The 12,859-nt window shown below is 40.6% G+C and overlaps 1 protein-coding gene across 2 annotated transcripts in view; it reads left to right on the top strand.

The window, feature by feature from the left end:
- LOC102233865 (G protein-coupled receptor kinase 5-like) overlaps positions 1-12,859 on the top strand; it is a 40,012-nt gene that overhangs the window by 23,806 nt on the left and 3,347 nt on the right. Inside the window, exons 4-15 of one of the 2 annotated variants that reach the window (XM_023342987.1) lie at positions 7,192-7,269; positions 7,603-7,700; positions 7,857-7,949; positions 9,261-9,324; positions 9,410-9,550; positions 9,657-9,847; positions 9,946-9,983; positions 11,085-11,174; positions 11,853-12,061; positions 12,155-12,292; positions 12,417-12,554; positions 12,648-12,779. In XM_023342987.1, coding sequence (XP_023198755.1) covers positions 7,192-7,269; positions 7,603-7,700; positions 7,857-7,949; positions 9,261-9,324; positions 9,410-9,550; positions 9,657-9,847; positions 9,946-9,983; positions 11,085-11,174; positions 11,853-12,061; positions 12,155-12,292; positions 12,417-12,554; positions 12,648-12,779 — 1,410 coding nt within the window. The remainder of the gene's footprint in view (positions 1-7,191; positions 7,270-7,602; positions 7,701-7,856; positions 7,950-9,260; positions 9,325-9,409; positions 9,551-9,656; positions 9,848-9,945; positions 9,984-11,084; positions 11,175-11,852; positions 12,062-12,154; positions 12,293-12,416; positions 12,555-12,647; positions 12,780-12,859) is intronic. The other variant, XM_023342988.1, reaches the window with a different exon arrangement.

Raw genomic sequence — 12,859 nt, forward strand, 5'->3', positions numbered from 1 at the left:
TGTTTGACAACGCCAGGCTGGAATTGTGGGACAAACTTAATTTTGCGAGCCCAGTGTAGACAAGACAGTCAAGAGTTTTCTAAAAGAAGGCTCAATTAAAATAAAGCAGTTATATCAAATGAATGAAAAAATTAAAACTACGGTAAAATGACAAAAACAACTCAAGAATGACTTCCTTTCTTACTACAAAATAAGAGCCACAAAGACAAAGGGGGTAAAGCTCAAAGCATTTGCCCTTGCATCTGGGAATTACAATAATATCTGAGGCTAAAACAGCGGCTGAATAGGGCTTTGCGAGACAGACTTTTCTGGTTACACCCCCAACGATTAATGATTCCAGGGGGATATTATGTCGGGCTGTTGTTGCAGGAAGGAGCGCTCTGTTTTATACGTCCTAGCAGTAAAAGAGCTGAAGAAAGCTCCCGTGGAGCTGCAATGTTTCTTCCACTGTCTGAAGTCTGCCATGCAGACTGAAACCTGATGGAGTCTGAAATATTTTCCTGCAGACACGTCTCGGTGGAGTACAACGCTGCATTTCTGCACATGCAGACACAGATTGGTATGCCGAGACCTTTAATGCCATTATGTACTCTTCAGCGTTTTTGTTCTTAGTCTGTTTTTGTGTACCAGGGATCTCATGTTTCACATAGCAATGACTTAAAGAAACTATCTAAACTTCCTCCACCACACTCCCGCTTCTGCAGCTTCGTCACCACCACGCTGTTTCCTCCTCAACCCGTTGGGGATCTGGCAGTCCTATTTTGAACGTTTGTTGAACTTTGGAAAGTTCAGTCAGCTGCTTCTGCTTGTAAACAACTTTCCCGTTGGCATGGTTATTCGTCATATCAGGTTCGCCAGACATTAAAGCCCACTGGATGTAGCTCAGGCTAGCACAGAATCCATGTAATGAAAAAGAAATCCTTCAGTGGAAAGTTAAATCAAGTAGCAGCGCAAAGACAAACAGAACATTACAAGAATTAATGCAGTAGATACCAGTATAGAGCCACACTAGGAAGTTCCTCTCGAATGGCGGATTGGGAGAGAGTGTTTACAAGAGTGGATGAAATGTGTTGTAAGTCTGGAGTGAAATATTGGTGCTAAAATTGTTATATGTAACAGTATTATATTAGAACAAGATAGAATTAGAGTTGCTTAGGTAGGAATTTGAAAATGAACTGGACTGATATTAATCAGATCTGAATTGGACCTATTTGTCTTCGAGAAGGAGTTAGTTTCGAATATTTGCCATTCACAACTAATTGTCAGAAAGAGCCGGATCTTCTTAAAGAGATAGAGGCCCAACGATCTCAAATTTCCTTTAAGTTATGTTTGACATATACTTCCACCGAAGGCAACATAGATAGTTGATTTTACTATAACTGTGTGTGGAATGTACATAACACTTCCCCTTTAAACTGCTTGTGACCATCTCTGTATAGGACAGCAGAAGACAAATGTTATCTGAGTGGAAGAAAAAAACAACAGAGTCTACATGTCAGTCAACAGACCAACTATTTCAGTGAACTATTCTGTTTGCTTTGCAGTTCAACAGAGCTTCGACTACTCAAACAGGCAGATCTCCTGGTCGTTTACCTCCCCACACTCCCATTTCTCACTCCTTGTCTAGACTAAATACCTCCCACATGACACATTTAAGTCTTTATCTATCAACACCCAGAATATCTTTGTGGGACATGTGACAGGACAGAAAGGACAGCATTGTTTCCCGATCCCAGAACACCCTTTCTCCCGTCCCCTGCTCTGCCTTCTTGTAACCACCTACTCCAAAAAGCGACCTCCTCCGCAAGAGGGCAACCACTCACACGCACTCATCCCAAACACAAACCGAGGCTAATTCTGCACTCGGTCCATGTGACAAACTCTGGCGCTGCGCTCATCGTTGGGCATTATTTGTGGCACTCAATAAGCCGGGTCTGAGTGCGGTTACAGCCAAGCGGATTCTTGTGCATCGAGTGGTTAAATAACACTGCTGCGCGGCATGTTACGCAATCTAGTCAATCTAGTCTGAATTTTCTATTCAGAAAATTTTATAAACAAGTGGGCAATTAGCGGGAAAGGAAAATGAGGAGGAGAAAGCCTGAATGTGATTTTTTTTTTTTTTTTTTAGTGCTTAGGGAATGCACTCTGGGGGCTTCCAGAGAACCATCCTGCATCACAAGAGGGTGTGTGTGTGTGCATGGGTGGGCGTGTGGGTGGGTGTGTGTGTGTGTGTGTGTGCGTGTGTGTGTGTGTGTTGGAACCCCGCTGGTTCCAAAAAGCCAAAGGGGGCGTCTCCTTTCCCCTTTGGCTGACCCCCCACCAGCAAAGGGTGGGAGTCAGACTGCTATTTCACTCTTGGTTCAAGTGCCTGTTTGTGTGTTTGTCAGATTAATGTGTGTGTAACATCAGTGAAACCTCTGTTAACAATCACTGTTATTTGCCTCTGTTTCTTTGTGTACAACACATATTTGTTACAGTTTTTTCTCGTCACTTGCTTTGTGGTTTTTCAATTGAGCTCTTGGCTCTTGTGTGTATGGCGGGTGTGTGTGTGTGTGTGTGTGCGTTTTGTAGTGGAAATCTGGTGACGCTGGTGTGACACACTGTGACACTCCAGGACCTCAAGGAATCCCACCATGTTTACTGCGGGATTGCCAGGCAACGCGGACCCATGCTGGAAAAAGCCCAGCGAGTAGAAAGGCCAGGGCCAGTTTGCATCACGGACGCCATGTTGCGTCCCCTGTCCCTCCGCAGAAGTTAAACGCGCTGGCTGGGAAACGCATCAGAGCGCTTTCATGTTGCTGCCTTTGCGAAATGTCCAGTGCGTCCAGCGGACAATTGCCTGTTTTTCTCAGTGAAAAGAGCAGAGGAAGCAGCGTATGTTTATGTGACTGAGACTGTGAGACATACTGGTGAAGAGTCAGAGGTCTTTTTCACAGACAAACAGCATTTGCTTCATCCAGGATTCTTCTGTACTTTTGATGGACAAACGTCACACTTTTCCACACTCAAATTTCAGTGCTTCTCAGACATTTAGTGCGACTTTAAAATATGAAATGGCTACAAATGTTCGCAATGAATTTATGACAGATTTTTCTACAATTAACAGGCTTTTCATATGAAATATGTGAAGCTTAGGAGATGAACCTAATGTCTTGTTTATTTTTTTCCCATACTTATGGAAACTTGGAAAAGAAAATTTCAGACTTTTCTGAACTGTGCAGGAACCTTAGATCCACTAAAGTATGTATTAAAAATCTAATTTATGAAAGTGAAAAGTTAGCTTTTTATTTGACTTGAGTAACTTCACTAATTAGACTTGAGCATCTGGTTTTTATCTTTTTGCTAATTAGTCCAACTAAGCACTCTCACACTATCGAGTCCATTTCATCCATTCACGTAGACACTGCTACTCTACAAGGAGACGTTTTTCTCTGAGCTTCCTGCCGTGATTCATGATTACCTAAAGTATATCTTGATTCTAATTAGCTCATTGTTCTCACCTGTGCTGCTACCTATATAAACTCCAGCTCAGCATTCAGTCATTGCAACGTTGTCTGTCATCAACCCTTGACTCAGGCTGTGAGGGGTCGTGGCTGATATCCTGATAGTGTATCTGGCCTGTTTCTTCTCTTCTGACTGTCGCCTTTGCCTGCTTTCTGACTGCATTGAGTGCTTTTCTGCTTCACGTTGCTGGATGTCTATCACAGCCTCACAGATTTTGGATTTGCCCTAACTCTTCGCCCCTTTCTGTTGCCAACCTGGACCATTTACTCAACCACTGAATTAAAGGTTACAGTGATTATTCACTTTCCCGCGGGGAAAGCTGGACTTTGTGTTCTCCACAGCTTCATCCCTTTTTGATTTTCAGTGCATAAACGTCTCTTCTCTGTCCTGCGGGTGGAACAATCCCGATAAACTGACCTTTTCCTGTCTCACACCGTCAAAGCTTGAGGTATTCCAGACAATCAAGGTCCGATTCTCTGAAGAAAGCCTGGGAAACCACTTCTGCCAGATAAACAACTACTTCCTGTTTGAACATCCTTGCTGAATGCCAGTCACTCACCATCCGGTCTCTATTGCAGAGTCTGGCCTGAAAGCTGAAGCCAAGAAACAACCTCTTTCCTGCTTTCATATTCATACAATTACTGTCAATTTAGCATGTGATAACCTCAAACACACAACTTCCAAATAGCCACATAATTAATTTATAATCATGAGAACAAATGAAGCATAAGGGATTTTAATTATCCATTTGACCTGATGGTTTTTAAAGAGTATTTGATTCATATGATAAAAGACATTTTTCTGATTTTTGGCAGCTACATTCTTAAGGTGATAAATACCTCATTGCAGTCAGGTTGTGTACCATCTACTCTCAAACATGCTGTGGTCAAACCTCTTCTTAAAAAATCCAATCTAGACCCCAGTGACCTAGCAAACTTCAGGCCCATTTCTAAATTGCCTTTCTTATCTAAAATTCTTGAGAAATTAGTTTTTATTCAGCTTGAAATGTTTTTAAAAGACAATAATATAACTGAGAAGTTCCAGTCTGGGTTTAAAGTTGCTCATAGCACTGAATCTGCCTTGCTCCGAGTGTATAATGATCTCCTCTTAACAGTTGATTCAGGCAACATTGCAGTTTTATTACTTCTAGATTTGAGCTCTGCATTTGATACTGTAGATCATCAAATTCTCTTACATAGATTAAAACACTGTGTTGGCCTGCGAGGCTCAGTATTCCAATGGTTCAAGTCTTATTTAGAAAACAGAACCTTTTCTGTTCATCTTGACCAATCCTGTTCTGGGGCCAGACCATTAAAGTATGGTGTTCCCCAAGGGTCAATTTTAGGGCCCATTTTGTTTATCTTGTATTTACTGCCTCTTGGTAAAATTTTCCAAAAATTTAATATTTCCTTTCATTGTTTTGCAGACGATATCCAGATTTATTTGCCCCTTAAATTGCAAAATGGTACAACTGATTCTCTTCAGCTGTTGCTAAACTGTTTAGCTGAAGTTAAATTATGGATGGAAAAAAACTTTCTTCACCTCAATGAAAGCAAAACTCAAGTTCTATTATTTGGTCAGAAACTTCAGACTACAAATCCAGATCAGATTCTTGGTTCTTTAGCTCGCTCTTATCAGACCTCTGCTAGGAATCTTGGTTTCACTTTTGACAGCTCTCTAAAGCTACATAAACAAGTTAGTTCTGTCGTTAAATCGAGTTTTTACCACCTTCGGCTTTTAGCAAAAGTTAAATCTTATTTCGGTTTTAAGGACTTTGAAAGACTTATCCATGCCTTCATAACAACTCGACTGGATTACTGCAACTCTTTATATAGAGGGATGGAAAAATCACAGATTCAGCGACTTCAAATGATCCATAACGCAGCAGCACGGCTTCTCACAGGAACCAGGAAGCATGACCACATAAGGCCAACTCTGGCATCTTTACACTGGCTGCCTGTTTTTTATCGAATAGATTTTAAGATTCTTTTGTTAACTTTTAAAGTTTTAAATGGGTTAGCCCCCCCTTATCTTCGGGACCTTTTAAATTTCCAGTCTGTGTCCAGAACGCTACGATCAAATAATCAGTTATTACTTACAGTTCCTCGAACTCGACTTAAGAGGAAAGGAGATCGAGCTTTTTCTGTTGCTGCTCCTGTTTTATGGAATAACTTACCTTTCCAGATTAGATCTGCCCACAGCCTGGACCATTTTAAATCGCTTCTTAAAACTCATTTTTACTCTTTGGCATTTAAATGATGTGTGTTCTGTTTTGTCATTGTGTTGTTGTTTTTGTGTTGTTATTTTGTGCAGCACTTTGGTGCAGTCTTGTCTGCTGTAAGGTGCTATATAAATAAATTTGACATTGACATTGACAATATGAGAAACAAGTTTGATGATTTTTGAAATAAAGAATTGAATGCACGTTTGAAATCATGGAGGATTTTCTTTCTTGTTCATTCATTATAAAAATGACACTTATAGGCCCAAATATAACAGTGCAGGTTGGTTATATTAACAAATTGCATCACATGCTTTTTGCAATCATTAACAATTGTTTTGCTAAATTCTGGCTGAATATCTGACCACTCCTGATGATGCTAGAAGGTTTAGAGTTCATTCAAACCATTTTGTCTGATATGGACTACAAACCCAAGAGAAAAAGCCCCTTATTCAAATTACATACACTGAAGCCTGACTGAAATTTGCAGATGTCCACATCAGTCAGTTTTAATGTCAATCCAGAAAGCTTCATAGTGAGGCAATTTGAAGAGTAAGTGAGTTATTTAGTCTCGGGGACAAAGAAAGTTTGAAGGACTTCTAAGCATGGTAGTGGTAGCATAAGGCTGAGGGTTTGTTTTGCTGCTAATACTACTGAAATATGTACTGAGTCCCACAAAGTTGATTGAAAGTAAAATAGCAGGACTACCTCCAAATTCTTCACATTTAAGTTTCTAAAATCTTGGACAAAAACTGGAGGTTCCAACAGGATGTTGAACCCAAAACTTCTTTATGTAAATATGTGGAGGATGATTAAAAGCACAATCATTTCCCAGGAAACCAGCCAATTTCAATGTGTTTCTGCCATTTTGCATAATAAGAGTTGTTAAATATCAGAAGAAAACTTTGCCAGCACCTTGTCTGCATGTTTCTTCAGGATGTTTACACCAGATGTTAGTTGGGAGTGTATGTCTAATTTTGAGTATGAGCATTAGGAAAGATTAACAATAAAATTAAACGTATTTTTCTTTTTGTTTTTAAATGCTTTGAAATAATATAATGTATCATCACTTCAACCTTAAAAACAGATCTGTGCAGGTAAGTTATTAAAAGAAAAAAATTAATATGCCAGTGATCGTGTCTAAAATGCTTCTAGGCAAACTCTTTACACTAATCTAAAACGACTGGTTCTTTTTTTTATGTTTCCGTGACACTGTGTAACAGGCCTCTTTCTATGAGAGTTCTTCAGGAACTCAACAGATGTGTTGTTTATTACTTTCTGGTAAAAATGTAAGTCATTAACAGGTCTGGTCATGGTTCTACCTGTTATATTCATGCTATGCGAAGTGTGAACTCACAGTAAATGCCAGCACATGAATAATTTTGATAAGAAAGTGCAGTACAAGTCATGAACATGATATTGCTAACGCTGCTGTTTTGCATATATATGTGTGTGTGTGTTTTTAGGAAGACTATGAGGTTACACCTGATGAGAAAAGAAAAAGCAGGGGGGAGCAAATCATCAAGACCTTCCTTTCAAAACAAGTAAGTTTCCCTACCGCGTACTTTCATACCTCTCAGCCCTTTGAGGTTAACACTTTACTGCAAGAGAGAAACATATTGCCTTCGACAGAGGTTGACATGGTTGTCATGAGGGGAGAAAAAAAAAGAATCAGAGGCAAAAATGACACAGAAATAATGTAAAGTTTTAAAAATGAACGCACTCGTTAAATCTGTCAGAAATTAAACCAAATACACACGACTGCAGGTCATTCTGCGTTTCTCCTTATCTTGAAGTGTTGCCTACATCAGGAGGTGATGGATTTGTGTGTGTCTGTGTATATTTGTGACGGGGTGTGTTTACATGTGTTGATGCAGTCACCTCAGCGGGTAGACATAGCCGAGGTTTTTGCAGAGCAATGCAGAGAGAACCTCGAGCTCAGTCCTTGTAAGGAGATCTTCAGCGACTGCCGCAAGTGAGACGCCATTTACTCACTCTCACCTGTTTGTCACGTGACCAGATTTTTAACCGCTCTCTCTCTCTCACTCATTTTTCAATTTTGACAGATGTAAAAATTTAGGCTATGTCATATGATCGGAGAGGTTTGACTGTGCCTGTCTTTTTGTGCCAGGGCGGTCCATGAGTACCTGAGTGGAGCTCCGTATTCAGACTATCAGAACAGCATGTACTTTGACCGCTTTCTTCAGTGGAAGATGCTGGAGAGGTTTGTTGAGTTTTGTTTCTACGCCTTGTGGAAGACAAACTAAACGGCTAGATAAAATGAAATAAAATCAACGTTCGTCTTAAAGGTCATGCAGCAAACCAGCTAGAATGTTTTGCAACAGAAGATTTATTAGCTAAACCCCTTTAGGTGAGGTGAATTGTTAATAACTGAGATTTCATTGTTGCATATGTTGATGCTTTAAGATAGAAAGTAGGTTGTAAAACTGTTGCATTATTTACTTTAAGTGATATTTTATCTATGGATTGCAATTTTGCAAAATATTTGCTATCTTTAGGATTAGAAGTATGATATGAAATGCCAAAACTTATTTTGTTGCAGTGTGACATCATTGATATTTCAAATATAAATCTGGCGACCTTAACCTACTGGAAGTCATATAAAGTATCGCCATCAGAGGTATCGGTACTTGTTGCACAAATGACTTTGTTGAAATCATATTTCTGAACTCTAATAATACTCTCTGGCATTTTGAAAGAGAAAGGAGCCCACAGGATGACAAATCCTCCACCATGCTTGGTACTATAATTTTTCCTCTACTGCGTCAGTACGCAGAAATTAAATGTTTAAGATGTCTAAATGTTTCAGTGTGAGATTATGCTAATGCAGTAAAAGATGGATGTCTTTAAAGCTTTCATGCATCTGAGCAGCCAGTAATTTGAAGGTGCTGCATATTTGTAAAGGAATCTTTTAAATTATATCACAGAAGAAAAACTAAGTAGTAAGGGCTGGATGTGCATTAATACAGAAAGAAAGATAAAAATCTGTGGTTGATCCATATCATTTCTGTTTTTGTTAGTAAGGTTACTTCAGATTTGCATGAAAAAACAAAGTGAGTGGTTTCTTTTAAAGGTGTTTAATTAACGTTGATTTGGAACCGAAATGTATATCCCGGATGATTCCAGTCAACGTTTCCGTCTCTGTCTCTGCCAAGACTTTATGTGGCAGCATAAATCTTTACAAACATTCTCTAAATGGAACAGCCATCCTAAATATGTCAGATAATAAATCAGTTTTGGTTACTATTTGCATTCATTTCAGGACAGGATCTGCACTCCTGCTTTGAAAATATTCTATGCAAAATGCATATTGAGGTCATTTAAAGTAGGCAGCCGGCTTTCAGGGCAGCATTGATTGTATCTGTCTGGACAGTGAAATTGCGCCCAAGAAGCCCCACCCTCTGTACAGGAAACAGAGTCAGCATGGCGTTGAGCTCCGCAGATAATATCTCTGACTTGATCGATACCACATAACCATCTATTAATGGATCCTGTTGTATCTGTGTTCCGTCAGGCAACCAATCACTAAAGACACATTCAGACAGTACCGGGTGCTGGGGAAGGGCGGATTTGGGGAGGTAAGAGAAGCGGCTGGGCGCTACATATAAAATATTGGGACCTTTCCTGTAACACACTGGATAATATTCTTGCCGTCCTCCGCAGGTGTGCGCATGCCAGGTCAGAGCAACAGGAAAGATGTACGCCTGCAAGAAACTGGAGAAGAAGAGGATCAAGAAGAGAAAAGGAGAGTCCATGGCTCTGAACGAGAAGCAGATTTTGGAGAAAGTCAACAGTCGGTTTGTTGTGAGTAAAAGTCATTCTCTTGAACATGCAGCTGTGGGATTTCATCCTTGTGTGTGTTAGAGCACAGTTTTCCCGCAGCACGTTGCATGTCTCTGTCTTTCCTCAGGTGAGCCTGGCGTACGCGTACGAGACCAAAGACGCACTGTGTCTGGTGCTGACTATCATGAACGGCGGCGACCTGAAGTTTCACATCTACAACATGGGCACGCCGGGCTTCGACAAAGACAGGGTCCAGTTTTATGCTGCTCAGATCTGCTGCGGACTCGAGCATTTGCACAGGGAATCTATTGTCTACAGGTAGCAGTCTCAGACGAATATGTACATGAATCTGGCAACGCTATTCTTCCACTCTGTATGTGAAAGATTGATGACTGGTGATTCTTTGCTACTTTTAGGGATTTGAAGCCAGAAAACATCTTATTAGATGATAATGGTAAGTTTTCTAATCAGATTTCAAGTTATAACAAATAATGCCATTTTTACAACGTTTGCATTCATACTAATCATGGGCACGAACAAAGCTATTTTCAAAAACAAGAACTGGATGCTCAAGTTTGTATTTACTGTGGGTTTCCTCTGACCTACATACTGTACAGTAGTTCTGAATTATATATACAGATGAAAATATACACACACAGCCCCACTAATGTTTGGTGAATTGTCGCTTAGTAAGTGGCAGACAAACCACGCACATAATTTAGCCGCCAAAAAGCTTCTGGCTTAATTCTGAATGTATATTTGACCTGTTCCTGGCAGAACATGGCTAGTTTATTTAAACTAGTTGCTTTCCTAAAACAGACCAGACTTTTACACATCATTCCCACATTTTAAATAAGGTTGAGATCAGGAAGCTTAATGTTGTCCTGTTTAACTCCATTGGAAAACCGGTTTTAAAGCGTGTTTGGATTGCTGTAGGAAAACCCAGTTGTGTCCCAGATTCATCCAGCTGGTTTATATTTAAGTTAAAGAATCCTGAGCTAGTTCTTTGCTTTATTATCTGTCAACTTTGTGCGATACACCACTACCACTGGCACTGAAACAGCCCCTCAGAATGAAGCTGAGGGGGAACACTAAAAACTGCCTGACAGCTTTTAGTGTTATGTCTGAAAGTGTACGTGATTGTTAATATGCTTGTTGTCATTGTGGCTAAAAAGCAAAGTCTTTGTCCCATCTGACCTTTGAAATGCTTCTCCAGTAGAGATTTAGTTTGAAAGCATGACTAAAATGGCAAGCTCTCATTCTCTCAGTATTTGCTGATGTAAAACTGTGTAATCTCAGGTACAGTGATCCCTGGCTATGCATATTTCACCTATTATGTATAACATGTGTAAATTGGAGAAAATCTTTGGTAACACTTTATTTGACGGGTTGTGAATAAGACTGTCATGATATTATTTGGTTTATTTAACTAATGCCTTGTAATGAATTGTAGTAAAATGTAGAATTACGTTACATTGAATGGTTTTAAAAGCTAATTAATTTTACGGGCTCTTCGTCCACATAATTTGATCATGTGCCTGTTGCTTTGTTGCAGGACACATTCGGATCTCTGACCTGGGGCTGGCCATCAAAGTGCCTGAAGGAGAACTCATCAGAGGCAGGGTGGGGACAGTAGGCTACATGGGTAAGAAATAACTCGCTAAAGACACACTGGCGAAACAAACTGTTACAATAACCAATAAATATATGTGCAACAATTTGATTACATTTTGTTTCTGAGAAGAAACCATGGAAGTTTACCAACTAAAAAAGTTACATTCCAGGTATTTTTTATGCATTGCTGGAATTTACTCAACTAAACTAGCTGAGATCAAATTTATTATTAAGATCACTTGGTTAATTTGGCCCGTCTTTTCATGTTATTAAAAAATAAAATTGGTTTGTGATTTGACCTAAAATATTACTTTGATAGTTGTAGCATTTGTTTCTTGACAACCACAGCTAGGGGGTGCTGTTTACTGCCGAAAACTTCCTTGGCGTGCTTTCAAACTTTAACCTCAACACGTTAACAAGTTTGGCCATCGACATGCAAGCAAGTTGCTAAACTACTTCTAAAACATCTGAAATTCTCGCTCTAGCATAGAAATTTCTCAACCACAGAAACAATTCTTAACTTTTTCTCAATTTATGAATTCAGTCACAATACAACCCACATAAACAAATTAGCCTTGCTGCTGGACACCAGAACAGACAAATGAGATAAGCTAACATCTGACACCCAGTGTAAAACCTGGGATATTGTTGTCATTGTGCATATTAACAAGCTCTTCTTGCTGCTTTTTTTTTTACCTCCTCTTTGCAGCTCCAGAGGTGATCAACAATGAAAAATATGCCATGAGCCCCGACTGGTGGGGTCTGGGCTGCCTCGTTTACGAGATGACCGCGGGAAGATCGCCCTTTCGTGCCCGGAAAGAGCGAGTGAAGCGGGAAGAAGTGGAGAGAAGGGTGCAGGAGGAAGAAGAGGAGTACAACGACAAGTTTACAGAGGACGCGAAGGCGATCTGCAGAATGGTGAGGCTGGATGAGACGCTGTGTGTAGAGGCAGAGAGATAAATAAATGATAAATATCCTGAATGACTCATCTCTGTGCTTGTGCCTGGCCAGCTGCTCACCAAAGACCCCAAGCAGAGGCTTGGGTGTAACGCGGATGGAGCAGCGGGCGTCAAGGCCCACTCGTTCTTCAAAAACATCAACTTCAAGAGGATGGAGGCTGGAATTGTAGATCCTCCCTTCGTGCCTGATGTGAGTGCTTGGTTGTTATGGTGTGCTCAGATATATCAGTGATAAATGTTCTGTTCGGATGAACTTGTCTGCTAATTTTCCTCTCGACCCCGTCTTTCTCCCCCCGGTCATTCCCCTCTCCCAGCCTCGCGCCGTGTACTGTAAGGATGTTTTGGACATAGAGCAGTTCTCCACTGTCAAGGGAGTAAATTTGGACCAAACCGACAACGACTTCTACTCCAAATTTGCTACGGGCTGTGTTCCCATCCCATGGCAGAATGAGGTGAGCCAGGCATCCCTAAATGCTCCGTTCACTTTCAAATCAGCAAATGCTTAACATTCCTCGTGTTTTCGTTTCCTCTGCTTCCTCCTTTAGATGATAGAAACGGAGTGTTTCAGAGATCTGAACGTGTTTGGGCCTCAAGGGACGAGACCTCCAGATCTGGACTGGAATCAGCCACCGGAGCCACCCAGACGTAGCCTGCTGGACAGGATCTTCAGGAGGCATGTAAGCGGATGTGAGCGCACATACGGCGGAGGATCCAGACGGGCTCGTTCAAACTAACCCATCTCTCTCCTTACTTCGCC

Source organism: Xiphophorus maculatus, chromosome 12 (assembly GCF_002775205.1).
Source record: "Xiphophorus maculatus strain JP 163 A chromosome 12, X_maculatus-5.0-male, whole genome shotgun sequence".
In the NCBI taxonomy this organism is placed as follows: Eukaryota; Metazoa; Chordata; class Actinopteri; order Cyprinodontiformes; family Poeciliidae; genus Xiphophorus; species Xiphophorus maculatus.